The sequence below is a fragment of the Schistocerca piceifrons genome, chromosome 5 (genome assembly GCF_021461385.2).
Source record: "Schistocerca piceifrons isolate TAMUIC-IGC-003096 chromosome 5, iqSchPice1.1, whole genome shotgun sequence".
Taxonomy (NCBI): domain Eukaryota; kingdom Metazoa; phylum Arthropoda; class Insecta; order Orthoptera; family Acrididae; genus Schistocerca; species Schistocerca piceifrons.
This window is the reverse complement of record NC_060142.1, coordinates 181076561-181104512: the sequence shown is the minus strand read 5'-3', so window position 1 is coordinate 181104512 and position 27952 is coordinate 181076561. Positions and strand designations below refer to the sequence as shown.

Genomic DNA, 27952 nt, shown 5'->3' with positions numbered 1-27952 from the left:
ATATCTTTTCTGGAGTGAGGTATCTTCAGTACACTCGTGGTTCCCTGCCAACTAGGCAGTTTTAATATTATCTTGATCACCCAATTTTCCGTAAATTAACAGATCAAGGCGTCGACTGGAGTTTCTGACCATCTTATTTTGTGTGAGTTCATATGCGGTTTACTATGGTCGTTTATCGGCCGCGTAACAACAAACATTTGGGATATTTTTGCGTTGAGTTGTGTGGTAAACCGTAACTTCCTGGAAAGGAGATCCTTGGTAAATTCGCGATACTGTGCACCACATGGTGGCATTTGAGCCCTGAGCTCTTCATCTTACCAGATAGAGGTGAATAAGGCCAGAATCCGTGCGGCCTTCACGCAATAAGAATACTCTCTCACATGATGTCGGAATGCATGGTTATCAGAGTCAGCATCGAGCAGTGGGAAACCGAGGATTTCGTGGCAAATGTCTGCGTAATGCGTTAAGAGTGAAGCGCCATGTTAGAGTACTAACTGTACAGTGTGAATCGTGTAATGTCTGTTGTTAATTTTGGTCTTTCGTGTAACGTAATTAGAGCACACATTTTTCTCTGTGTGATTAATGCACTCGTATTTTGCTCCTTGTTTGTTTTATTAACCTGCCGTATATTGAAGATGTTTTATGCACTTATTCACCACTATGTCCGCAGTTTTGATTCCGTATTGTTACAACGGACCTTCTATCTAAAGATTAATTTATGAGGTCGGTCACAAAACCATATAGGAAATGCGTAGAACGGATGACACAAGACCTTAATGACCGCGTGGCCAAGACCAAGTTTGTCTATTGCACTATTGTTGGTCACACGGCATACCACAGCATTACTTTCCATCAGGCTAACGAGCCGGTACGAAATGCTCTGCAATCTAGATCACAGGTGACAATTTTCCGCTAACTCCCTAGGACTGCTCGAATGTAGTAAGATGTAGAACGATGGAACACATATTATAGTGGTCTGATCCAGTCAGAAATGTTGTCTGTATGTGCACTTTTGTTTTAACAACAGCAAAATGATTTTTTGCGCTTAACGATCATTATAGTCATATATTTATCAGTCCTTTGCGACTGTATATTCAACATTAGTCACAGATGGTTAAATAATCAATCGTTGTAAGATGTGTTTATGCAGTCAGTATCACTCAAATGTGCTTCTACATTCAACAAATGTGCGTGAATACCAATGTTAACGACTTGTACTTAGATATTCATGTTGTTTAAATAAGAGTAAATCTGGTGTTGGCTCCTGAGGGAGTCACTTACCCGAATGGGGTTGTGGAGACAGGTTTTACAGTGGACGCTACGGCTGGACGGTGATGACTGCAATGTATGACCCTAGGAAAAATATACCTCACATCTATTAGATGTATGTACACCAAGTGCATTTGAGGAGTGGGCTGGTAGCCCCAAAATCGATCGTGACACAGTAAAAATAAACTTAAAATCAGTTTTGTAATCAGAAGCAATTTTATTCCTAATCTCAACTTACGATACGACTGCGTTCCCACTTTCCATCAACGATGGAAAGTTTTAAATTTAAGTAAATCGATCATGCATTCATACACACGATTACAGTCTTGTTAGCATGTGAATTGTTAGACTTGTAAATACGTTTAGTACACCATATCCTCACTCTTAAGGGATTATGTCTCTCTTGAAGAGAATGTCACCGCCGAATTTCTGATTAGGGCCAGTTTTCTATTTCAAACCATTGCACCTGAAATGTAACAAAGATATCTATCTTACGGTATTGTACCACTTTCTGCTGTGTTGCAAGAGATCTTTCATTATTTTATTAAAACTAGATACTATAAGCAATCAGTTGTATTCTGTATGATGTAAATTTCCCTACTTTGTTCAAACTGTGTTTCTCGCAATAAAAATTAGCTGTTTTACTCTTTTCATTGAATATATGTGATAATAATTTCATGCATGTTCTGTGGATGAGATGTGGGGAGCGTTTCGTTATCTGTTCCCGAAAAGAATCATGTTAGTAATATATTTCAGAAGTTATGTCCTTTCACTCAACGGGGAGGGGGGAGAGCAGCTGTGTTGAAAAAGTGTCAAAATGTAGATTCACTGAGATGAAATACCGGTTTCATTTATTGTGTAACCTATTAGGCATCTGATAGTGCTCGTTTTGTAGACAGCATGTTTAGATCGTAAATGTAGTGGTTACTGCTAAAAATAAATATGACTGAATATTTCAGTGTAGATTTTTCCCTCATCTGTAGGTCTGCATGGGAGTAAATTGATAACAGCACTAAGACTAATGTAAGAGAATCTTGTTATTTTGACGGCAGTGAATTGATGACAGGGAGATTTAAGGCGCAAGTCCGGTACACAAGAATGACACTGAAGAAATTCTATCTATTTTTAAAACAATGAAGAATGGTTGTCATGACAAATCTGATGCGGCCATCGCCTACAGTGGCTTAAAATATTAATCGAAAACAGAAATAAGGAGATTTGGACCAGGAATTACATTTCGCCCGCTTTCGAAGAAGAACTAGTAGTTCTCTCTCATTACATATGTCTGTCATCTACAGTATTTGCAGCCTCTATAATCCACCATTTTTAATTCTAATTGGGCTTCAAACCTGAACTACAAATAATATCTGAAGAGTTTGAGTAACACCTAAGAAGCAAAAGCAGAAGGTCATCCTGTATATATAGTGCAGCATGGAAGCTATAGTACTTCTCCATCTGAAAGTCACTTGAGTGTGTCCCTCCAGTGCGGTCCGTGAGGATAAAAGGGTTGTACGCGGAACTGGGAGACACGTGTAGTGAGTCAAGTACTTGTTCCAGCATCCTCTTAGTTCTCTTTAGCTTATATGATTCTCTTCATGTGAGACTCGACATGTACGGGGCTATTCGTTTATTAAGGTCCAGTCGGTCTTGAAATGGAAACTACAGTAAAAAAATCCCATATTTTGGGTAGTGTCTCTAGTATGCCCGTCGATCGTGTCACGTCGTTTTTTAAGTTCTGAGTGCACAATGAGCACATAAAGATTCCTAGAAAATAGCGTCTCCCGCCAAGTATGAGTGCCTGCTGCAGATTCCGCTTGATCTCATGTAGTTCACACAAGGAAACTGTCATGTGTTCTTCTTTCTCGGTCACAAATTGCAGTGACTATGAAGACGCTCCTGCAGCGTTTCCAATGGGAAGTGATTGATCACCGACCTTACAGCCCCGTAGTTTTCATCTCTGGTCACATGAACCGCTGGCCATGAAGACATTTTAGCTCCGACAACGAGCCACAGACTGGCGTAGAGAACGGACGGAAAGCACAGGCTTTTGCCTTAAATTACGAGGGTACTGGAACCTTAGACAAATGTGTAAGTCGGAGTGGCGACTATGTAAAGAAGTAGCTGGAAGGTTTAACAAACTGTTGCAAATAAAATATTTTTTTTATGTTCACTGTGGTTTTCATTCCACGACCGATCGGACATAACAAACGAAGAGCGTTCGTACCTTGGAATAAGGCCATATCCGATTCCTAACGAGTTCCTGCTCAACGACACCAGTGTTAATGTTCTTCCTGATAATTTCATATCATTGTGAATCTTCTCTGTAGTGATTAGTTACTGCTTTAACAATTACTTTTTTAACGACAGTTCTGAAATTTCTGTGTAAATGATTATTGTGGTAAGATTTCTTTCGCGAATCCATAACTTATAATATTGTTCTGAGGCCACATGTCGTCGTCAGTTTATCTGTTCAGTCATTTCATGGTGAGCTCAAATTCATAATGAGTGCAACTGCCTGAAACTCTGATCAGCTGTATTGAAGTTTTTCATATTCGCTAATGATTTCGGCTGCTGACGAAAATTGGCTCTTCGTTTCACTTGTAATGTGTATGAACTACCCGGCCAGAACACATACAAGAACACACGAAACATAGGTTTGCATTACGTACGTCGCTAATGATCCTGATCTCGAAGGGATATTAAACCCAGATTTTTTTTCTTTTTTTTTTTTTTTTTAGCTTTGAGAGATCGCTGCTGCACAATTTGAAGCACCTTAAAGTCTAAATCAATTTAAGGCACGAAAACGTCGATACTACCATACAAGATGTACGGTTACCAGCCGTCACTAACTTCACTATGAAATATTGTCCTTTTTGGAACAAATGTATCTGAAATATGATGTTTCTGAGTTGGTCTACCTCTAACTGGACTCAAACTTCGCCCATTACCTACCGTAAAAAGAAATACAGTACAGCGTCAGCACTTACTTGCTACACTCTCCTGTCCACTCGCACAGTATTGGTCAAAGTTTTCAGTCACCCATGACAACAACTATATATTTTATTTTCATGTACAAACGCATCGCAAAAACTAAATAGACCAACAATATGGTTCAGGTTTTAGTCTCATCGAGTATCCAACATTTCCCCTCAGAAGAGCTGCACAAACTCTTGTGATTCTGGACGTAAGATTTTGTAATGTTTTTCAAGATATCGCAGTCCAACAGGGCAGGAAATCATTCCGTACGTCTTCAACACTAGAGAACCTCACGTTTCTGACCTCGCTGTCAATTTCATAGCGTAAGAGTTTAATGGGATTTAAGTTAGGTGACTAACTTAACCAAATCATATCCTTCGGTTCGCCACATTTCTCTTTTGTATTGAAATAACCTCTGCGCAATTTAGAAACAAGTTTTGGATCATTGTTCTCCTGCAGAACAAACCCACAACCAATAAGTCTCTTGCCAGATGGAGCTGCGTTGTTCATCAGTGTTCTTTGATATCCTTCCTTCTTTAATGTTCCATTAATTCTTATTAGATCACCGACTTTATCACCCGAAAAACATCCCCACACCATGACCGACCCTCCACCATACTTCACCGTTGGCGTCACACACTAATTCTTCATACATTCTCCACGAGGCTGAGGAACTAACACTCGACGATGGCTTCCAACTATTTCAAACTTAGATTCGACCTTGAATAACGCCTTGGACGATTGTTACACGTACCATTTTTTATGTTACTGTACCGATTACAATCTTTTCAGCTTGTCTGTGTAAGAAAGGTTTTTTGACCGCTATCCAGACCCTTAAATTTATTCACGAAGACGGCGTTGCAGTGTTGGGACAGAGATTAGAACCGCTGGCTTACTATTTACTTCCTCGCGAATTTCAGGTGCAGTAAAAGTATGATATTATTCGGAGTTTACCAGATGCCGAACACTTGCAATGACACCAGTTTACTTTATCCGCTGCAACGTATACATCACTGTAGACTGGGCTACGCTACCATTTGTTGCTATTGTCTTATTAGAATAGTCTTCCTGATGCATAGCTACAATTACAGCAGGTTTTTCAAATCCATTCTCCTACTTTCGACCCATTAGTACTTTCGGAGTATTCTGATGCATCAGCTCCATACTTAACAATCATATACAACCATTCGCTCGACGAAATATCCGTGGGACTGATGACCACAGATGTTAAGTCTCATAAAAAAAAAAAAAATATCCGTACCCAAAGACTGGAAAGTTGCACAGGTCACACCAATATGCAAGAAAGGTAGCAGGAGTAATCCACTAAATTACAAGCCCATATCGTTAACGTCGATATGCAGCAGGTTTTTAGGACATATATTGTGTTCGAACATTGTGAATTACCTCGAAGAAAACGGTCTATTGACACACAGTCAACATGGGTTTAGAAAACATCATTCTTGTGAAACGCAGCTAGTTCTTTATTCACATGAAGTGCTGAGTGCTATTCACAAGGGATTTCAAATCGACTCCGTATTTCTGGACTTACGGAAGGCTTTTGACACTGTACCACACAAGCGGCTCGTAGTGAAATTTGGTGCTTACGGTATATAGTCTCAGTTATGTGACTGGATTTGTGATTTCCTGTCAGAGAGGTCACAGTTCGTAGTAACTGACGGAAAGTCATCGAGAAAAAGAGAAGTGATTTCTGGCTTTCCCCAAGGTAGTGGTATAGGCCCTTTGCTGTTCCATTTCTATATTAACGATTTTGGAGACAATCTGAGCAGCCGTCGTCGGTTGTTTGCAGATGACGCTATCATTTATCGACTAATGAAGTCATCAGAAGATCAAAACAAACTGCAAAACGATTTAGAAGAAATATCGGAATGATACGAATAGTGACAATTGACCTTAAATAATGAAAAAGTGCTAAATGGAACTCGTTAAAGTTCGGTTACACGATAAATCAGTCTAATCTAAAAGCCGGAAATTCAACAAAATTCCTAGGTATTACAATTACGACCAACTTAGATTGGAAGGAAGACATAGAAAATGTTGTGGGGAAGGCTAACCGAAGACTGTGTTTTTTTGGCTGGCCACTCAGAAAATGTAACAGACCTACTAACGAGACTGCCGACACTACGCTTCTCTGTCCTCTTTTAGAATACTGCTGCGTGGTGTCGGATCCTTACCAGATAGGACTGACGGAGTACATCGAAAAAGTTCAAAGAAGGGCAGCACTTTTTGTATTATCGCGAAATATGGGAGAGAGTGTAACAGAAATGATACAGTATTTGGGATGGACATCACTAAAAGGAAGGCTTTTTTCGTTGCGATAGAATGCTCTCAAGAAATTCAAATCACTAACTTTCTCCTCTGAATGCGAAAATATTTTGTTGACACCGACCTACATAGGGAGAAACGATCACCACGATAAAATAAGAGAAATCAGAGTTAGTACGGAAAGATGTAGGTGTTCATTCTTTCCGCGCGCTATACGAGATTGGAATAATAGAGAATTGTGAAGGTGGTTCGATGAGCCCTCTGCCAGGCACTTAAATGTGATTTGCAGAGTATCCATGTAGATGTAGATGGAGATGTAATATGGTACGAACCCGACCATGTACACAACCACACTGCTAGATGCAAACAATGCGAAATGATTGCCACACAGACAGCTGAAGGAATGAGGTATATTCGAAAGAAACCGTCCTAGGTAAAAGGCACGTCATTGTTATGGATATTTTCCAGCGCACCTCTTTGCGAACAATCAGTCAGATACACAACAGAGGCGCTTAGACTTTACATGTTTTATTCTAGGAACGAGGATATGATAAATATTCAAAATGAATTTCTTGTTTTAGCCATAAATCAGTAGTGGTGATAGGTGATCGAAAACTTTTGACCTGTAGAGTACTTGTGAAAGAAGATATTCATATGTCGTCCTCGCATTTGAATAAAATATTTCTCTCGTCTAAGCAATGATTTATGGTTCGTCGGACACCCCTCCAATCGTCTTGCACATGTAGACAAATTTTCACAATCCACTGCTCAATTTCTTCACTTTACAGTTAGACGGGAAAATCCAGTTAATTTTCTGTTGAGTTTCTAAGTGCGACGTTACTCACTGGGATGTGAACGCTAATCCTTCATGATTTCGAGGGCCTGAAGGTGTGGTGGGTTTTTCATACTAACTGATGGTTCGTCCTTGTTACACAAAATATCAATAGCTACAACACAGAACGCTAAAATAACATTTCATAAGGCTTGAAAACACTGCACTTAACAAACGCGTTAGAAGGAGGCAGCTGGCGTTGACGTGGACTGCGTTCTCCAGCGGCCGGTTATCGGCTTTATTTGGCTCGCAAGCCGCACAGGCCCTTCACTCAAATGGACGCGCGTAAAAAAGCTACGTTATCTGCAATAGCGACTGTCGAAGAAGAACGGAGATAATCACGAAAGACATTCTACACTCGTCGATGGTTTAAGCAGTGAATTGCTGGTAGAAGAACATTACCAAATGCTGTACAACGGTCTGAGATACATCATTCGTTACCTCAATTGAATTTTCATCAACAAAAAAAAAAAAATTTCAAATCTGTGTGAAATCCTATGGGACTTAACTGCTAAGGTCACCAGTCCCTAAGCTTACACACTACTTAAATTATCCCAAGGACAAACACACACACCCATGCCCGAGGGAGGACTCGAACCTCCGCCGGGCCCAGCCGCGCAGTCCATTACTGTAGCGCCTAAGACCGCTCGGCTAATCCCGCGAGGCGAATTTTCATCCCATTTTTGGTTTTGAATGGATAATAGCTAAGATATAGTATCCAATGTCAGTTATCAATTGCATAATATCCATATTCTCGATGTTGCATAAACTACGAACATTCTGAAGTAACACACAGGTTTCAAGTCGAGATTCGTTTCACAAATTTATTCGAATGGAAGGGGAGATTGTTCTGAAGCTGCTTACCATCAGTGTAAAAGGTATTTCCTAGCACGAACAAACCTGAATTAGACCACAACCCCAGAGATAGGTACATATATTTGTATTTTACAGAAAATATCACAGTCACATTAAGGTTTCTAACCAGTGGAGGAACATTCCTGTCTTTGTAACATTGTAATTATAATAAATTACTTAGACTGAATTTTCTCATTTTGAGAATACTGAAGGAGCGATCTGTTTTTCTTACTAGAAACTTTCAACAGCCGAGATCGCATAGAACGTTTCTTTATCTGAAACAATCGGTTTCGACATAGTTTTCTGTCATCTTCAGATCATACGAAGTGTTTTGTTGTGAAACGTGTTTATTTTACATTAGATCTAACGCCAAGTTGTCATATGCATAAAAATCAGCACATTATAAGAAGTTTGTGATAATTAAAATATTTACAAACATGAACCACCTTGCGCAAAACGCCATGTCCGTACATTATCGCTCACAGGTGCTTGTTGCAACAAACAAACGCTGTACACAGTAGCACATCCGTCTGCATTAGCTCGACATATTCATATGTCAACGAGGCAAAAATCTGATATGTGAGAGTCTTTATTTCACGCTCCGCAGTGTAGCGTAACATAGAATTTCACGCTGCGACGTAACTAGTTTCTTGTCCACGTGCGTCTCATTCTCCCGTGAGAGGATGGGTTAAAGTATTGACGCAGCACGAGAAATGTCAAAAATTCGTGGAATTGAAGTCTCTGAGTCTATAGATACTGCGACAACGAACGAACAGCTCAGCAGGCAATTCAGTTGAAGAGGAACGGACATCTCTTAAAAGAGCAATCAAAGGAGGTTTTACAGATAACCATAGGTACAAGGAAAGTAACTGCGAAGAAACCATGGATAACAAAAATGGGTGTGAAATCTTATGGGACTTAACTGCTAAGGTCATCAGTCCCTAAGCTTACACCCTACTTGACCTAAATTATCCTAAGGACAAACACACACACGCCAATGCCCGAGGGAGGACTCGAACCTCCGCCGGACAGCCGCACACTCCATGACTGCAGCGCCCTACACCGCTCGGCTAATCCCGTGCGGCCATGGATAACAGAAGAAGTACTTTAGCTAATGGACGAAAGAAGAAGATACAAAAATATTCAACGAATTAAGGAATATAGAGATACAAGTCACCTAGGAATGATATAAATAGGAACGTAAGACAAAATGACTGCATGAAAAATGTGAAGAAATCGAAAAAGAAATGACTCTCCGAAGGACTGACTCATCATTCAGGAAGTCAAGATAATATTCGGGCAAATCAAAAGCAAGGGTGGTAACATTAAGATTGGAATGGGAATTTCCACCTTTAAAAGCAGAAGAGAGAGCGGATAGGTGGAAAGAGTACATCGACTGCCTCTATGAAGGGGAGAACTTGTTTTCTGGTGTGATACAAGAAGAAATAAGGGTCGATAGAGAAGGAGGACTTAAGATCAAATAAGGCAGAAGGGATAGATAACACTCCATGGAAATCTCTAAAATCGTTGGGGGAAGTGGCAATAAAATGATTATTCACTTTGGTGTCTAAAATCTATGAGACTGGTTTCTGGAATGTATGAGACTGGCGATACACCATCACACTTTCGGAAAAACATCATACACACAATTCCGAAGACAGCAAGAGTGGCCAAGTGCGAGAATTATCGCACAGTCAGTTTGACAGCTGACGCACACAGGTTTCTGACAAGAATAATATATAGAAGAATGGAAAAGAAAATTGATGATGTGTTAGATGACGATCAGTTTGGCTTTAGGAAAGGTAAAGTCACGAGGCAGGCAGACGTTTCGGTTGATAATGGAAGCAAGACTAAAGAAATATCAAGTTACGTTCATAGGATTTGTCGACCTGCAAAAGTGTTCGACAATGCAAAACGATGCAAGATGTTTGAAATTCTGAGAAAAATAGGGCTAAGCTGAAGGGAGAGACAGGTAATGTACAGCATGTACAAGAACCAAGAGGGTATAAAAAGAGTGGACGACCAAGAACAAAGTGCTCGGATTAAAAAGGCTGTAAGACAGGAATATATTCTTTCGGCCCTGTTGTTCAATGTCTACGTCGAAGAGGGAATGACGGAAACAAAAGGAAGATTCAAAAGCGGGTAAACGATATCAATGAAAAGATTTGCTGATGACATAGCTGTTTTCAGTGAATGTGGAGAAGAATTAGAGGACATCAGAATGGAATGAACGGTCTAATGGATACAGGATATGGACTGAGAGTAAATCGACTACAGTCGAAAGTAATGAGTAGTAGCAGAACTATGAACAGTGAGAAACTTAATATCAAGACTGATGGTCGCGAAGTAGTTGGAGTTAAGAAATTCTGTTACATAGGCAGAAAAATAACCCTTGACGGACAGAGCAAGGTAGCCATAAAAAGCAGACCAACACTGACAAAAAGGGCATACCTAACCAAGGGAAGTCTCCTAGTATCAAACATAGGCCTTAATTACACTACTGGCCATTTAAATTGCTACACCACGAAGATGACGTGCTACAGACGCGAAATTTAACCGACAGGAAGAAGATGCTGTGATTCGCAAATGATTAGCTTCCCAGAGCATGTACACAAGGTTGGCGTAACCTACAACGTGCTGACATGAGGAAAGTTTCCAACCGATTTCTCATACACAACGAGCAGTTGACCGGCGTTGCCTGGTGAAACATTGTTGTGATGCCTCGTGTAAGAAGAAGAAATGCGTACCATCACGTTTCCGACTTTGATAAAGGCCGGATTGTAACCTTACGCGATTGCGGTTTATCAGATCACGACATTGCTGCTCACGTTGGTCGAGATCGAATGACTGTTAGCAGAATATGGAATCGGTGGGTTCAGGAGGGTAATACGGAACGCAGTGCTGGATCCCAACGGCCTCGTATTACTAGCAGTCGAGATGACAGGCATCTTACCCGCATGGCTGTAACGGATCGTGCAGCAACGTCTCGATCCCTGAGTCAACAGATGGGGACGTTCGCAAGACAACAACCATCTGCACGAACAGTAGAACGACATTTTCAGGAGCGTGGACTATCAGCTCGGAGACCATGACTACGGTTACCCTTGACGCTGCATTACAGACACGAGTGCCTGCGATGGTGTACTCAACGGCGAATGTGGGTGCACGAATGCCAGATCGTCATTTTTTCGGATGAATCCAGGTTCTGTTTACAGCACCCGTCTTTGGCGACATCGCATTGAACGCACATTGGAAGCGTGTATTCGTCATCGCCATACTGGAGTGTCACCCGGCGTGATGGTATGGGGTGCCATTGGTTACACGTCTAGCTCACCTCTTGCTCGCATTGACGGCACTTTGAACAGAGGACGTTACATTTCAGATGTGTTACGACCCGCGGCTCTACCCTTCATTAGATCCCTGCGAAACCCTACTTTTCAGCAGGATAATGCACGACTGCGTGTTGCACGTTCTGTACGGGCCTTTCTGGATACAGAAAATGTTCGACTGCTACCCTGGCCAGCACATACTCCATATTTCTCACCAATTGAAAATGTCTGGTCAATGGCGGCCGAGCAACTGGCCAGTCACTACTCTTGATGAACTGTGGAATCGTATTGAAGCTGCATGGGCAGCTGTACCTGTACACGCCATCCAAGCTCTGTTTGACTTAATGCCGAGGTGCATCAAGGCCGTTATTACGGCCAGAGGTGGTTGTTCTGGGTGCTGATTTCTCAGGATCTATGCGCCCAAAAATGCGTGTCAATTCTAGTGTACTATATTTGTCCAATGAATACCCGTTTATCATCTGCATTTCTTCTCGGTGTAGCAATTTTAATGGCCAGAAGTGTAGTAAGAGAAATTTTTGAAAAGATATGTTTGGAGTACAGCATTGTATGGCAGCGAAACATGAACTGTGGGAAAACGAGAAGGGAAAGAAAATCAGAACAACGTTGAAAATTAGGTAGATCTATAAGGTTAGGAATGAGGAGGATCTCTGCAGAATCGACGAGGAAAGGAATAGTGGTAGCACACCTGCGAAGATATCAGTAAATAAAACTCATGGTACTAAAGGGAGATGTAGAGGATAAAGACTATAGAAGGAGACATAAATGATGTAGCATGCAAGTGCTACTCTGAGATGAAAAGTTTGGCAGAGGAAAGGAATTCGTGGCGGGCCCACCAACCAGAAGACCGATGACTGGATAAAAACCTCGAATCTACGTGGACTTGCGTCAGTAGAATAGTCTGATAAGAAAAATAATAAGACACAAAACATTTTGTTCCACGTTTACATCCACAGCCGACTTCCGAACCTTACCTCCCAGGGTGCAGCGGAGTTCAGTAATACTCCAGTGCATGAGGAAAGCATGATAATATTTCAGACGACCTCGAGATTACCATACGTCTCCGAATGAGAAAGTCTATAATGACTTCTCGTTGGTGTGGCATTGTCAAGGGATAGTGGTGCAGGAGTAGGGTTCGTTTTAGAACACGTCGGCTCTCGAAAGGCGGCTGCCTCCCAGCAGTGAAGCCGTGTCGGCGACGCCCAGCTGTGCGGCCGAATGATTCACACGCGTTTTGCGGCCTCGGCCTGGAGGAGCCGGCCCGCTTATTTATCTCTGGTAATCGCCGGTGGGACATTAGCACGGCGGCCGCGACGCGCCGCACAAAACACGGGGCCGCGTGAAATATTTAGCCCGGCGCCGCCACAAGGGAAGGCGGGAAGAGTGTTTTCAGGCGATCTGCTGGGGGCGTGGCGCCCCGCTGGGGAACCCCGCGGCGTTCTGTGTTCGCCGGGGGGCCGCGTTTCACGCGCAGCACAATGGCCGGGACAGGGGGCGCGCTTGTTGCGGCTGAGAGGCCGTAGAGCCGCACGTGTGACCCAGACTCTGCTCTCTTCGCAGGTCCAAACTTCCAACACATCTGCTTCCGGGGCTTCTAAAACGTAAATTTATAAAACGACACTTTTTCCAGCTTCATTCATATTTTATTCCAATATTTATCTTCTTTATGTTCTTGAGGACAATATTATGGAAATGGAAGAGGATTTGGATGAAGATGAAATGGGAGATATGATACTGCGTGAAGAGATGGACAGAGCACTTAAAGACCTAAGTCGTAACAAGGCCCCGGGAGTAGACAGCATTCCATTTGAACTACTGATAGCCTTGGGAGAGCCAGCCCTGACAAAGCTCTACCATCTGGTGAGCAAGATCTATGAGACAGGCGAAACGCCCTCAGACTTCAAGAAGAATATAATAATTCCAATCCCAAAGAAAGCAGGTGTGGACAGATGTGAAAACTACCGAACTATCAGTTTAATAAAGCAGAGCTGCAAAATACTAACGCGAATTCCTTACAGACGAATGGAAAAACTGGTAGAAGCCGACCTCGGGGAAGATCAGTTTGGGTTCCGTAGAAATGTAGGAACACGTGAGGCAATACTGACCCTACGACTTATCTTAGAAGAAAGATTAAGGAAAGGCAAACCTACGTTTCTGGGCCGGCCGGTGTGGCCGAGCGGTTCTAGGCGCTTCAGTCTGGAACCGCGCGACCGCTACGGTCGCAGGTTCGAATCCTGCCTCGGGCATGGATGTGTGTGATGTCGTTAGGTCAGTTAGGTTTAAGTAATTCTAAGTTCTAGGGCACTTATGACCTCAGATATTGAGTCCCATAGTGCTCAGAGCCATTTGAACCTTGGAGAGGAAATAAAAACTTTGATGTTCGCCGATGACATTGTAATTCTGTCAGAGACAGCAAAGGACTTGGAAGAACAGTTGAACGGAATGGACAGTTTCTTGAAAGGAGGATATAAGATGAACATCAACAAAAGCAAAACGAGGAAAATGGAATGCAGTCGAAATGAGTCGGATGATGCTGAGGGAATTAGATTAGGAAATGAGACACTTAAAGTTGTAAAGGAGTTTTGCTACTTCGGGAGCAAAATATCTGATGATTGTCGAAGCAGAGAGGATATAAAATGTAGACTGGCAATGGCAAGGAAAGTGTTTCTGAAGAAGAGGAATTTGTTAACATCGAATATAGATTTAAGTGTCAGGAAGTAGTTTCTGAAAGTATTTGTATGGAAGTGAAATGTGGACGATAAATAGTTTAGACAAAAAGAGAATAGAAGCTTTCGAAATGTGGTGCTATAGAAGAATGCTGAAGGATAGGGTAGATTACATAACTAATGAGGAGGTATTGAATAGAATTTGAGGGAACATAAATTTGTGGCACAACTTAACTAGAAGAAGGGATTGGTTCGTAACACACGTTCTGAGGCATCAAGGGATCACCAATTTAGTATTGGAGGGCAGCGCGGAGGGTAAAAATCATAGAGGGAGGCCAAGAGACTAATACACTAAACAGATTCAGAAGGATGTAGGTTGCAGTAGATATCGGGAGATGAAGAAGCTTGCACAGGATAGAGTAGCATGGAGAGCTGCATCAAACCAGTCTCTGGAGTGAAGACCACAACAACAACAATTTATCGGCCCGATGAGTTTAGACACAAAGCTGCCCTCCTCATGTGCCCAACTGTTATTTTCACATCTTTTGTTATGTTACACGTACCTGTAGATTGCGAATGAACATTTTAAGCAGAGGGTGGTACTCAGTTTGAAAAATTCTTTCGTACTTCATAGACATTTTCTAATGTAACATTTGAGATATGAGTAACAGGCACATGATAATGGCAGCATGCCGCCGAAACTCATCTTTTTCATGAATATTTGAATGAATTACTTGAGTTAGGGAGAAATACCCAGCAGTTTCATTTTGTAAACTTTGTATTGCAGTCGCAAAATCAACGGATTACATTCATCGTCGACCAGTTTCAGTTTAATCTAAGTTTTAAGTGATGTCGTATGTAAAAAGTGCAAAGTTTTTCGGTAGCACTGTAATATTGTCGGAGACGTCACAAAACTTTCAAAAGCAGTTGAACGAAATAGATTGTGTTGAAGAGAGGCTATAAAACGAATATCAATAAATGTAAAACAATGATAACGCGATTTTGGCGAATCAAATAAGGCGATGTTAACAGAATTTGAATTGAAAACAAGATAATAGAAGTAGTGGCTAAGTTTTGGAATTTCGTCATCAAAATAACTGACGATAGACAGAGTTGAGAGCATACAAAACAGACTGACAATTGCAAGTAAAACGTTTCTGAAAAAGGGAAATTGGCAAACCGAATACAAATTTATGTATTAGGAAGACTTTTAGGAAGGTATTTGTGTGGGGTGAGCGAAACGTAGACGATAAGCAATTCAGAAAGGAAGAGAAATTCTATTCGTGAACAGTGCGTAGCGTTGGGCAGTTGGAGGAGAGCCGCCAGCAGTGGTGGATGTGGGGAGATAGATGCCAGAGTTTTGAGAGGTTACTATAAGCGGACGATCTGGACGTGTGTCCGCCAGAAAAAGGAAATTTTTAAAGATGGATGTCATGAATTAATGGATATATATACATGATGACTTTTGGATATTATTAAGGTAAATAAGGGAAGGCGGGGCAAGACGGGGAGGTGGGGTAAGACGGGGAAGAGCTATAAGCTACAGTTAGAGTATTGCCACCTGTGGATAGCTACGTCAACATCATCAGTACTTGAATTTGTTTATTTTTATCCCTTTTGTAAGGGTTTAAAGTTAGCTTCCCCATCTTACCCCGCCTTCCCCTACATTGTTTATTCTCTGTGAAGATCTTTCGTTTGCTAACAATTCCTATCAGCAGTTAGTGCCTTCAGTAGTTAGAATCTTTTATTTAGCTGGTATATTGGCGCTCGTTGTATTGCAGTAGTTCGAGTAATGAAGATTTTTGTGAGGTAAGTGATTCATGGAAGGTATAGGTTATTGTTAGTCAGGGCCATTCTTTTGTAGGGATTATTGAAAGTCAGATTACGTTGCGCTAAAATTATTGAGTGTCAGTTGAGTGATGATCAGAATCAGAGAAAATTGTTTGAGTACGTTGAGTTTTGCTAAGCTGTGTGTATCAAATAACGTAGAAGTTTAACAGGACAGTCATTTATAATTTTTCAAAGGGGACGTTTCAGGAGGTACAGAATCTAACTGGGAAAGAACAACTTCACTAAAAGAAGAAATCGCTTGAGAAGACGAATCCTGAGACATCAATTAACTGTCGATTTTGTAATGGAAGTGCAAGTAGAGGGGTGGGGGGGCTGAAACTGTAGACGGAGACCAAGGCTTGAATACACTGCAGCTCTACTGAGCTGGAGAGGTTTGCACAGGATAGAAGGGCGTGGAGAGCTACTTTAATCTAGCCTTCAGACGGAAGACAAAACAACAACTATAACAGCAACGTGTGTGTGGGTGTGGGTGTGTGTGTATGGTAGTCTTCTGCCTGGTTTGATGCGATCTGCCACGATTTCCTCTCATGTGGAGTCCCACATCCCAAAGTAAAACTTCTTTCTTCCCCCTTCACTGTTCCATTTGCGAATGGAGCATGGAGCGAATGATTCTCGGTATGGTGCAAGCTTTAACTTCTCTGTTTTCTCGTGGTGTACTTTTTGTGTGACGTGTGTGAGATGAAGTAATATGTTGCCAGACTCCCACAAACATATTAATCTGCCTGAAGACCATTCTTGGAATGAGAACGATGTGTATTTCCACTGTTCAACAATTTTAGTTGGTTTTCTGCCCTGCAGTCAGTTAAAGTAACAATATCTTCCATTATAGCGTTCGTGATGGGGAAGAGGTACAGTATTGCAGTCTTCTGCAGTTATACCATTTCGGAAGACCTAATTCTTTCTCTCAGTAGCCGGCCGGAGTGGCCGAGCGGTTCTAGGCACTTCAGTCTGGAACCGCGCGACCGCCACGGTCGCAGGTTCGAATCCTGCCTCGGGCATGGATGTGTGTGATGTCCTTAGGTTAGTTAGGTTTAAGTAGTTCTAAGTTCTAGGGGACTGATGACCTCAGCTGTTAAGTCCAATAGCGCTCAGAGCCATTTGAGCCACTGCCTCAGCCTTTTTTCAGTATGGTCATTAAGCAACTGAATATATGAATTTCTTCTGCTTTCTGACTCAATATAAGATACAATTTTCTTATAATTCTTGTCAAAATGGTTCAGATGGCTCTGAGCACTATGGGACTTAACTTCTGAGGTCATCAGTCCCCTAGAACTTAGAACTACTTAACCCTAACTAACCTAAAGACATCACACACATCCATGCCCGAGGCAGGATTCGAACCTGCTACCGTAGCGGTCGCGCGGTTCCAGGCTATAGCGCCTAGAACCGCTCGGCCACACCGGCCGGCCAGAATTCTTGTCATTTCCGTTAGCAAAATTTACTTTGTATTTCACTGAACGCCTCTAGAATTGTTCTCCTTACTCTTAGTTTTTTTTTTTTTTTTTTTTTTTTTTTTGCTGACTAGGCTCACACATTTAAAAACTGGAAGTGTTACCTGAATCGCTTATGGCGAATGACGGGGTGGTTGCCCGTCTCCTTCCCTATCTCAGCTGTGACTTGTACATCATTTCCCCGGACATCGTCTTCGACAGGGCACTAAACCTTTCCATTTCTTTTACTATCACGCGGGTTAATCCTTGTTACATTTACAATCGCCCTACTACCATATACCTTATTCCAGTTAATTTTTCTTGCAACGTCACATGTAGGATGCTTCGTTTTTCTTCTTTTCCGCATTTTGGACAGGGTAGGATTCATTTGCATTTAACACTGCTCTCCAAATGTATTATTTTCATAAACATTCTCAATTTTATGACTATGGTTGATTTCAGAAGACACGGACGTTCTAGTTTCCTGTGTTACTTGCTTCTTAGATACTACATGTCTCATCCATCTAGTGTTATTCTGCTTTCAAGCCGAACTATTTCACTTTTTCGTGAACGATAAACAAACAATCTGAACGTGGTTCGACGAACTCTTTGGCAGACATTTAAGTGTGAACAGCAGAGTTGTCATGCAGATGGTACCGTATGCCGTTACTTTAGCTAACTACTGAATATGAACAGCGAATATCGGTAAAAAACGATGACAGTCTCTTACCTATGATGATATCCTCTTCTGAGAATAAGTTCTCTTTTTTTTTTGTTTTTTTTTTTTCAGTCAGTCTTCTGACTGGTTTGACGCGGCCCGCCACGAATTCCTCCTGTGCTAACGTCTTCATCTCAGAATAACACTTTCAACAAACCTCTTCAATTATTTGCTGAATGTATTTCAATCTCTATCTTCCTCTACAGTTTTTATCGTCTACAGCTTCTTCTAGAATCATGGAAGTCATTCCCTCATGTCTTAACAATGTCCTATCATCCTGTCCCTTCTCCTTATCAGTGTTTCCACATGTTCCTTTCCTCTCCGATTCTGTATAGAAACTCCTCATTCCTTACCCTATCAGCCCACCTAATTTTCAATATTCGTCTGTAGCACCACTCTCAAATGCTTCCATTCTCTTCTGTTCAGGTTTTTCCACAGTCCATGTTCATTACAATACAATGCTGTACTCCAGACGTACATTCAAGAAATGTTTTCCTCAAATTAAGTCTGATGTTTGGTATTAGTAGACTTTCTTGGCCAGGAATGCCCTTTTTTCCACTGCTAGTCTGCTTTTGATGTCCTCCTTGCTCTGTCCGTCCTTGGTCATTTTACTGCCTAGCTTATCAAAATGCCTTAACTTCATCTACTTCGGGATCATCAATCCTGATGTTAAGTTTCTCGCTGTTCTCATTTCTATTCTTATTACCTTCGCCTTTTTTCGATTCACTCGCAATCCATACTCGGTACTCATTAGACTGTTCATTCCGTTCAGCAGATCATGTAATTCTTCTTCACTTTCACTCAAGATAGCAATGTCATCAGCGAATCGTATCATTGACATCCTTTCACCTTGAATTTTAAATGCACTCCTGAACCTTTCTTTTACTTCCATCGTTGCTGCCTCGATTTACAGAATGAACAATAGGGGCGAAAGGCTACGTCCTTGACTTACACCCTTTTTAATACGAGCACTTCGTTCTTGGTCGTCCACTCTTATTATTCCCTCTTGGCTGTTGTACATATTGTATATGACCCATCACTCCCTATGGCTTACTCATACCTTTTTCAGAATTTCTAACGTCTTGCACCACTTTACACTGTTGACAGGTCGACAAATCCTATGAACATGTCTTGATTTTTCTTTAGTCTTGCTTCCATTATTAGCCGCTACGTCAGAATTGCCTCTCTCGTGCCTTTACCTATCCTAAAGCCAAACTGATCGTCATCTATCGCATCCTCAATTTTCTGCTCCCTTCTTCTGTATATTATTCCTGTAAGCAACTTGGATGCATGACATCTTAAGCTGATTGTGCGATGATAATTCTCGCACCTGTCAGCTCTCGCCATCTTCGGATTTGTGTGGATGATGGTTTTCCGAAAGGCACATGGTATGGAGCCAGACTCAAACATTCTACACACCAACATAATAGTCGTTTTGTTCCTACTTACCCCAATGACTTTAGAAAATCTGATGGAATGTTATTATCCCATCTGCCTTATTTGATCTTAAGTCCTCCAATGCTCTTTTAAATTCTGATTCTAATAATGGATCCCCTATCTCTTCTAATCGATTGCTGTTTCGGCTTCCATCATATCAGAAAAACCTTCCCCCTCAGAGGCTTTCAATGTATTCTTCCACCTATCCGCCCTCTCTTCTGCATTTAACAGCGAAATTCCCGTTGCACTCTTAATGTTACCACAGTTGCTTTTAATGTCACCTAAGATTGTTTTGACTTTCCTGCATGCTGAGTCTGTCCCTCCGACAGTCGTTTCTTTTTCGATGTCTTCACATATTTCCTGCAGCCATTTCGTCTTAGCTTCCCTGCACTTCCTATTTATTTCATTGCTCAGCGATTTGTATTTCTGTATTTCTGAGTTCCCGCAACGTTTTTGTACTTTCTCTTTCCCTCGTTCAATTAAAGTATTTCTTCTGTTACCCATGGTTTCTTCGGAGTTACCTTCTTTGTACATATGTTTTCCTTTCCAGCTTCTGTAATGGTCCTTTTTAGAGATGTCCAGTGCTCTTCAACTGTTCTGCCTACTGCGTTATTCCATATTGCTGTATCCATAGCCTTAAAGAACTTCAACTGTATCTCGTCTTTCCTTAGTACTGCCGTATCCCACTTCTTTGCGTATTGATTCTTCCTGACGTCTTAAACTTTAGCCTATTCTTCATCACTACAATTCTGTGATCTGAGTCTATATCTGCTCCTGGATACACCTTACAGTTCAGTATCTGATTTTGGAATATCTGTCTGACCATGATGTAATTCTGGCTGACCATGATATAATCTAACAGAAATCTTCCCGTATCACCCGGTCTTCTCCAAGTATTCCTCCTCCTCCTTTAATCATTCTCCTCCTTCATTCCTGGTCCCAAACCCATATTCTCCTGTAACATTTTCTTCTACTCCTTCCCTTACAACTACATTCCAGTCCCCCATGACTATTAGATTTTCATCCCCCTTTACATACTGTATTATCCTTTCAATATCCTCATACACTTCATCTCTTCATCTTCAGCTTATGACGTCGGCATGTATACCTGTACTATCGTTGCCGGTGGTGGTTTCTTGTGGATTCTGATAAGAACAATCCTGTGACTGAACTGTTCACAGTAACAGATTCTATGTCCTTCCTTTGTATTCATAACGAGTCTTACTCCCGTCATACCATTTTCTGCTGCAGCTATATTACCCTAATCTCATCTGACCAGAAATCCTTGTCTTCTTTCCACTTCACTTCACTGACCTCTACTAATCTAGATTGAGCCTTCGCATTTCCCTTTTCAGATTTTCTAGTTTCCCTACCACGTTCAAGCTTCTGATATTCCACGCCCCGACTCGTAGAACGTTATCCTTTCGTTGATTATTCAATCTTTTTCTCATGGTAACCTCCCCCTTGGCAGGCCCCTCCCGAAGATCCGAATGGGGGACTATTCCGGAATATTTTGCCAATGGAGAGATCATCATGACACTTCTTCAATTACAGGCCACATGTCCTGTGGATACACGTTACGTGTCTTTAATGCAGTGGTTTCCATTGCCTTCTGCATCCTCATGTCGTTGATCATTGCTGATTCTTCCGCCTTTAGGGGCAATTTCCCACCCCTAGGACAAGAGAGTGCCCTGAACCTCTATCCGCTCCTCCGCCCTGTTTGGCTAGGCCGTTGGCAGAATGAGGTTGACTTCTTACACCGGAAGTTTTCGGCCGCCAATGCTGATTATTAATGAAAATATAAACAGCGGTGGGATTCGAAACCGGGACCGAAAACGTTTCGATTATGAATCGAAGATGCTGCCCTTGGACCACGGGGAGTAAATCTTCCGACGTTTCGGTCCCTGCTACATGTGACCATCTTCAGGGTGTGTGTAAACAGTAACACCCTGAAGAAGGTTACTTGTATCAGGGACCCGAACGTCCGTAGTTTTATATATTGACAATGTGGTCACAAACCCAAAAAAATTGTATTGAATGTGGTACCTTATATTAACTCTTACTGTGTCGACAACAAAGTTTATTACTTTGTCCATACACTCGCTTTCTCCTCTTTGTATCTGACTGGTACGGTAACGAGTACAACGCGGAAAGTTTAGCTGCAATCACTTCGAGCAGTGAGTGAATGCAAAAAATGTTTCCCATTTCACACTGGACAAAACAAAACCCAGTATGTGGCTTCACGAGGAAATTTCGTGCCTGGTTTCTGCTGTGATGCTTGCCAACGAACAGCGGCGTGGTTTAAAGTTTCGTCACTTGGCATTCGCAGACCTTCCGGCATGCAACTGTCAAACACCGGTTCCGCAGTAATATTTGACGCTTCGTTCACTGCTGTCACAGCACAGCGCTCGAAGCAATGTACCTGCAGCCATGTCGCGTGAAATGTTAACGAAGTCTTTGGCGGCAGAGCGACTTCGAATTGTGCCCTGTCCTGCGTGTTCACCCGAGTTCGCAACTCGAAATGAATAAACAATGTTTACCCCGTACTTCGCTGCAGCGTGTCACTTCTCTGGTCACCACTGTGAACGATCAATGCTGCAAGCTCCTATTTACTTTCAAAGTTGAACATTCTGTGTCCATTTTGACGTTCCATATGTAAAAAGCCACGAATCGTGATTGATGCTGACAATATCTATAGAATTATGAAAATATGTTCAGTTTTTGTTCCTAACATTCCATAACAGTCAGTAAAATAAGTTTTGAATATATGTGTGTACAGAGTACGATCAGTTCGGATAGCCGAGCGTGCTGCATGTTAGCTCCAGAGACAGGAAGGAGGGGCAGACGTTGATCGAATCAGAGTCACGGATAAACGGCCATCGTTCCTCGTGCACCCACCAAAGTATGATTGTTTGGTAGTTCTCTACGCTCATCGACGCTTGTGCTAGGCTGACGCTCAATTTCCGCGTTGGAAAATATTATTCATAAACAGTTCAAATACGATAACACAAACAATAAAGTTTCTACTATTTACTCCGTTAAGTTGACTGGCGACTGTGGTGAGAGGAAGGGAAACCGGCCAAAATTAAAATAAACTTGCTAAATCCTGAAACCAGTGAACGTCGTTCAACGAGATTAACCATAAGAAAAATACATAAACTTCATTAACTGTGCCAGTGCTAACTAAGTGCAGGAGCTGTGACTGTGTGATATAATTATTTGTATTTTCTGCAACCAGTCACTATAATCTGGTTCGTTTAACTTAACAAACTGAAAAGCGTTTTAAGAAAGTTTTGCACAAGATAGGCGTTTATTCACACAGAAAATTGTTACTAAAAGATGAAATAGGAATGCGAGGTATCTGTTCTTTCAGGCATATCCGAAACAACAGACAGCACACAAAATCCGCAGCTGTCATACATATTATACAAGGTGGTTCACTGATCGTGACAGGGCCAAACATCTCATGAAATAAGCGTCAAACGAAAAAACTACAAAGAACGAAACTTGTCTAGCTTGAAGGGGGAAACCAGATGGCGCTATGCTTGGCCCACTAGATGGCGCTGCCATAGGTCAAACGGATATCAACTGCGTTCTTTTAAATGAGAACCCCCATTTTTATTACATATTCATGTAGTACGTAAAGGAATATGAATGTTTTAGTTGGACCAATTTTTTCGCTTTGTGATAGATTGCGCTGTTATAGGCACAAACATATGGTTCACAATTTTAGACGAACAGTTGGTAACAGGTAGGTTCTTTAAATTAAAGTACAGAACGTAGGTACGTTTGAACATTTTATTTCGGTTGTTCCAATGTGATACATGTACCTTTGTGAACTTGTCATTTCTGAGAAAACATGCTGTTATAGCGTGATTACTTGTAAATACCACATTAATGCAATAAATGCTTAAAATGATGTCCGTCAACCTCAGTGCATTTGGCAATACGTGTAATGACATTCCTCTCAACAGCGAGTAGTTCACCTTCCGTAATGTTCGCACATGCATTGACAATGCGCTGACGCAAGTTGTCAGGCGTTGTCGGTGGATCACGATAGCAAATATCCTTCAACTTTCCCCACAGAAAGAAATACAGGGACGTCAGATCCGGTGAACGTGCGGGCCATGGTATGGTACTTCGACGACCAATCCACCCTGTCATGAAATATGCTATTCAATACCGCTTTAACCGCACTCGAGCTATGTGCCGCACATCCATCATGTTCGAAGTACATCGCCATTCTGTCATGCAGTGAAACATCTTGTAGTAACATTGGTAGAACATTACGTAGGAACTCAGCATACATGGCACCATTTCGATTGCCATCGATAAAATGGGGGCCAATTATCCTTCCTCTCATAATGACGCACCATACATTAACCCGCCAAGGTCGCTGATGTTCCACTTGTCGCAGCCGTCGTGGATTTTCCGTTGCCCTTTAGTGCATATTATGCCGGTTTACGTCACAGCTGTTGGTGAATGACGCTTAGTCGCTAAATAGAACGCGTGCAAGAAAATCCGTCATCGTCCCATAATTTCTCCTGTGCCCAGTGGCAGAACTGTACACGACGTTCAAAGTCGTCGCCATGCAATTCCTGGTGCATAGGAATATGGTACGGGTGCAACCGATGTTGATGTAGCATTCTCAACACCGACCTTTTTGAGATTCCCGATTCTCGCGCAGTTTGTCTGCTACTAATGTGTGGATTAGCCGCGACAGCAGCTAAAACACCTACTTGGGCATCATCATTTGTTGCAGGTCGTGGTTGACGTTTCACATGTGGCTGAACACTTCCGGCTTCCTTAAATAACATAACTATCCGGCGAAAGGTCCGGACACTTGGATGACGTCGTCCAGGATACCGAGCAGCATACATAGCACACGCCCGTTGGGCATTTTGATCACAATAGCCATACATTAGCACGATATCGACCTTGTCCGCAGTTGGTAAACGGTCCATTTTAACACGGGTAATGTATCACGAAGCAAATACCGTCCGCACTGGTGGAATGTTACGTGATACCAGGTACTTATACGTTTGTTACTATTACAGCGCAATCTATCACAAAGCAAAAAAAGTGGTCCAACTAAAACATTCACATTTCCTTGCGTACTACACGAATATGTAACAAAAAATTGGGGTTCCTGTTTTTAAAAAAACGCAGTTAATATCCGTTTGACCTATAGCAACGCCATCTAGCGGGCCAGCCATAGAGCCATCTGGTTTCCCCCTTAAAGCTAGACGAGTTTCGTTCTTTGTAGTTTTTTTCGTTTGATGCTTATTTCGTGAGTTATTTGGCCCGGTCACTATCACTGGACCATCCTCTATAACTTGAAAGTGGAGGGGGGAGGAAGGACAGGAAAGGAGAGGAACTATTGGCATCAGCTGCATCAGGGCTTAATGGAGAATCAACGGCGACATGTATAAACGTGTACCAGACTTGGACTTGAACCCGTGATCTGTTGCTTACCTTTCTTAGGGAGTCGTGGATCTACTTCTTGTTGGCCCATCTCCTTATCTGACTAAATCTAATTTCAAAAACAAAAGAAACGAAAATCAAATCCGACCCTACTTGGGACCACCACTTTAACCCTGCCAAAAATAAAAGAAAACTAAACTATCCCTCTTCAGGCGTTGACCCTAACTATTGCCAAATATTCTCCCGAGGCTATAGGATCCACTAGTCCAAAATTCGTTTATATTTATTTATCGAGACGATTATAATCAGTAAATGTGTACAAATGAAAACTATATAAAACAGAATGTTACAATAAAAATATGATTCAAAGGGTAAACTAAAATAACTTTGTATAATGAATGCGCTACTGCAACTAAAGGAATATTTCTTCATAAAATTGTGCAACTGGCGTTTCCTATCTCCAACAATGCCGTCTAAAGTATGTACTACAGATTCATGCTGCACTGCTAATGCCTGAATGAATGCAGGGTATGTTGAATTAGCCAATCGCTTTACTTTCGCATTGCCTACAATTCAGGTAATTCCGTCTTCGATGTGATCCTGCACGGTACGCTATACTGAGCGTGGCTCTCCCCATCTAACAGGGAGGTTTACGATAACACAGCGTAAATAATTTGCCAAAAGTTCACGGTACCCTATAGTGCGTTCCAAAGCGTTGTGAGCGTTTTATAGGTACCACCAGTAGTCAAACTCCACTTTCTCCCCTTCACCGAAGATGTAGTCGATTGTCATTTCCTTGAACCATGTAAGAGCATGATATTTGGCGAGGAGAAAGTAATAGTCATGCGGACAGAAAAGAGACCAAGGGTCCATCATGTGTTTACGAGGCAGCTGCGTTAACCACAGTGCACTCAGACACAGTGTTTATCGAAAATACGCCGACTATCCTGGCACTCTCCCTGGCTAACCAACATTCCCACCTAGCGCCACCCATCCACAGTCTCAGTCCATGTCCTCCCGTACGAGGTCGAAAGAAAAGGGCATTCCCACTGAATATTGTACCATTTTCTTCCTCCCCGCTCCACCTTCAGCGCGGATGCACAATCACGTTCGACATCCTGCTGGAAGTTCAAAGAAGCGAGCATGTATGACATATAGGTGGCGCTAGGTGGGAACGTAGGTAAGCTGGTGAGCGTGCTGTGATAGTCCGAGCATTTACGATAAACACTGTGTCCGAAAGCGAAGTGGTTAACGAAACTGACTAGTAAGCAGGATATTCAGAGTTGGAGTCCCGGTCTGGCACACATTTTCACTCCTCGTCGCTGATTGTGCATTAGTTCCCGAAGCAGCTGATAGTTCCTCCCCTTTTCTTTCCTTTCTCCCCCTCCACCTTCAAGTTACAAAATAAAGTATCTTAATCTAAATTAATATAGAACTATTTTATTCACCGTTCGCTGCTGGAGTGGCTACTGGGGTATTGGGGGAGGGGGGGGGGGAGTGGGGGAGGGTAGCTTGGAGCAGAGTCCTGACACCAAAGCCCGTGTGGGATCCAGACAGTCTTGCATGAGTGAGACAAACGACAACCAAACTGTCAGTATCCTTAAAAATGCTATAAATTAGCGATAGACGATACTCATCCACAAGTTGCTAGTCCTCCGTATTGTTTTGAGCGAATACATTACATATATGCCGAAACATTTGTGCCATGAATTACGATCAAATCAGTGAAAGATAAAGCAGTGCAGCAGTATAATTTAGAAGTATAATATTATACAACAGCTCCTCCAGTGAACCAACGATACAAATTAAGCTTTTGGCCATCAAAACTGTAAGTGAAGAACTGACGTATAAAAAGTCTGTCACACGATTATCGCACCGTGGCAGTTGCTGCTAAATTATCTGCATCCCACACAGGTTGTGGTGTCACTCACAACAAACAACGTCACACAGCTCAACGCCAGCAGAAGAAACGACTGGACGTCGATTTTTGGCCAACCACTGACCCCACTTCCTCCTCACAACAGAACAGAACAGTGCAGTTCTATATTACTTCAGCGTAAGATATTTTATCTTTGCATAATAATTCTTGTACGCATAAACGCCTGTTCGAAATCGAAAGATGCTTAAAATGCGTTTCAGTATGTTAAATTAAACGATATATACAGGGCGAATCGCCTAAAACTTGCACCGCAAATATCGCGAAAATAGAAACCACTATTGACGTGCGGTTTTACAGAACGGATTGGTAGTCGGGGACTCGTATTGTTAGCCAATAAACAGATTGTAATTATACTTAATGAATGTATTTTTGTGTGTTTATACATTTCTTTAAATGGAGCAATATTGATACTGACAAATTAAATGTAGGGTAAATTAAAATATCTGTGGTATTTGTTGGAGGAGATATCGTCTGCGAGATACAGTATTTCCAAAAGTTTCCACACCTACACTTGTAAAGAATACACTTGGTAGCACACAGTAAAGAACAACACAAGTTATTACATTAGTTATATGGATTCTCACCAGTTACGAGACAACTGACCATCACAGATCGTGTTCAAAATTACCTCCGGCAGTGGCTATACATGCTTGCAGTCTTGTATGCAACGACTCCTGCACACATGCCGCCATTTCAGCGCAGATGTTTTATCAGGTTGCAGTAATACGTCACTGCATCAGATAGAGTGTAGTTGGTATGTTCTTGTAGACAGCAGCTTTCAGCTTTCCCCTCAGAAAAAAACCTCCAGGCATCAAATCTGGGGAACGGGCCGGCCAAGGTACAGGTCATCGGCCTCCAACGGAACTTTGAGCACTATGAACCGGACGGTCATCTTGTTCGTACCACAGGTTCCTGCTAGTCTGCA

At 42.0% G+C, this 27952-nt stretch overlaps 1 protein-coding gene across 3 annotated transcripts in view; it reads right to left on the bottom strand.

Moving 5' to 3' along the window:
- Positions 1-27952, bottom strand: part of LOC124797986 (lachesin) — an 871202-nt gene that overhangs the window by 143707 nt on the left and 699543 nt on the right. For 2 of the 3 annotated variants that reach the window (XM_047261164.1, XM_047261165.1), the window contains exon 7: positions 1282-1353. The exons of the other annotated variant lie outside the window; for it this stretch is intronic. In XM_047261164.1, the coding sequence (XP_047117120.1) occupies positions 1282-1353 (72 nt within the window). The remainder of the gene's footprint in view (positions 1-1281; positions 1354-27952) is intronic. 3 annotated transcript variants of the gene reach the window in all.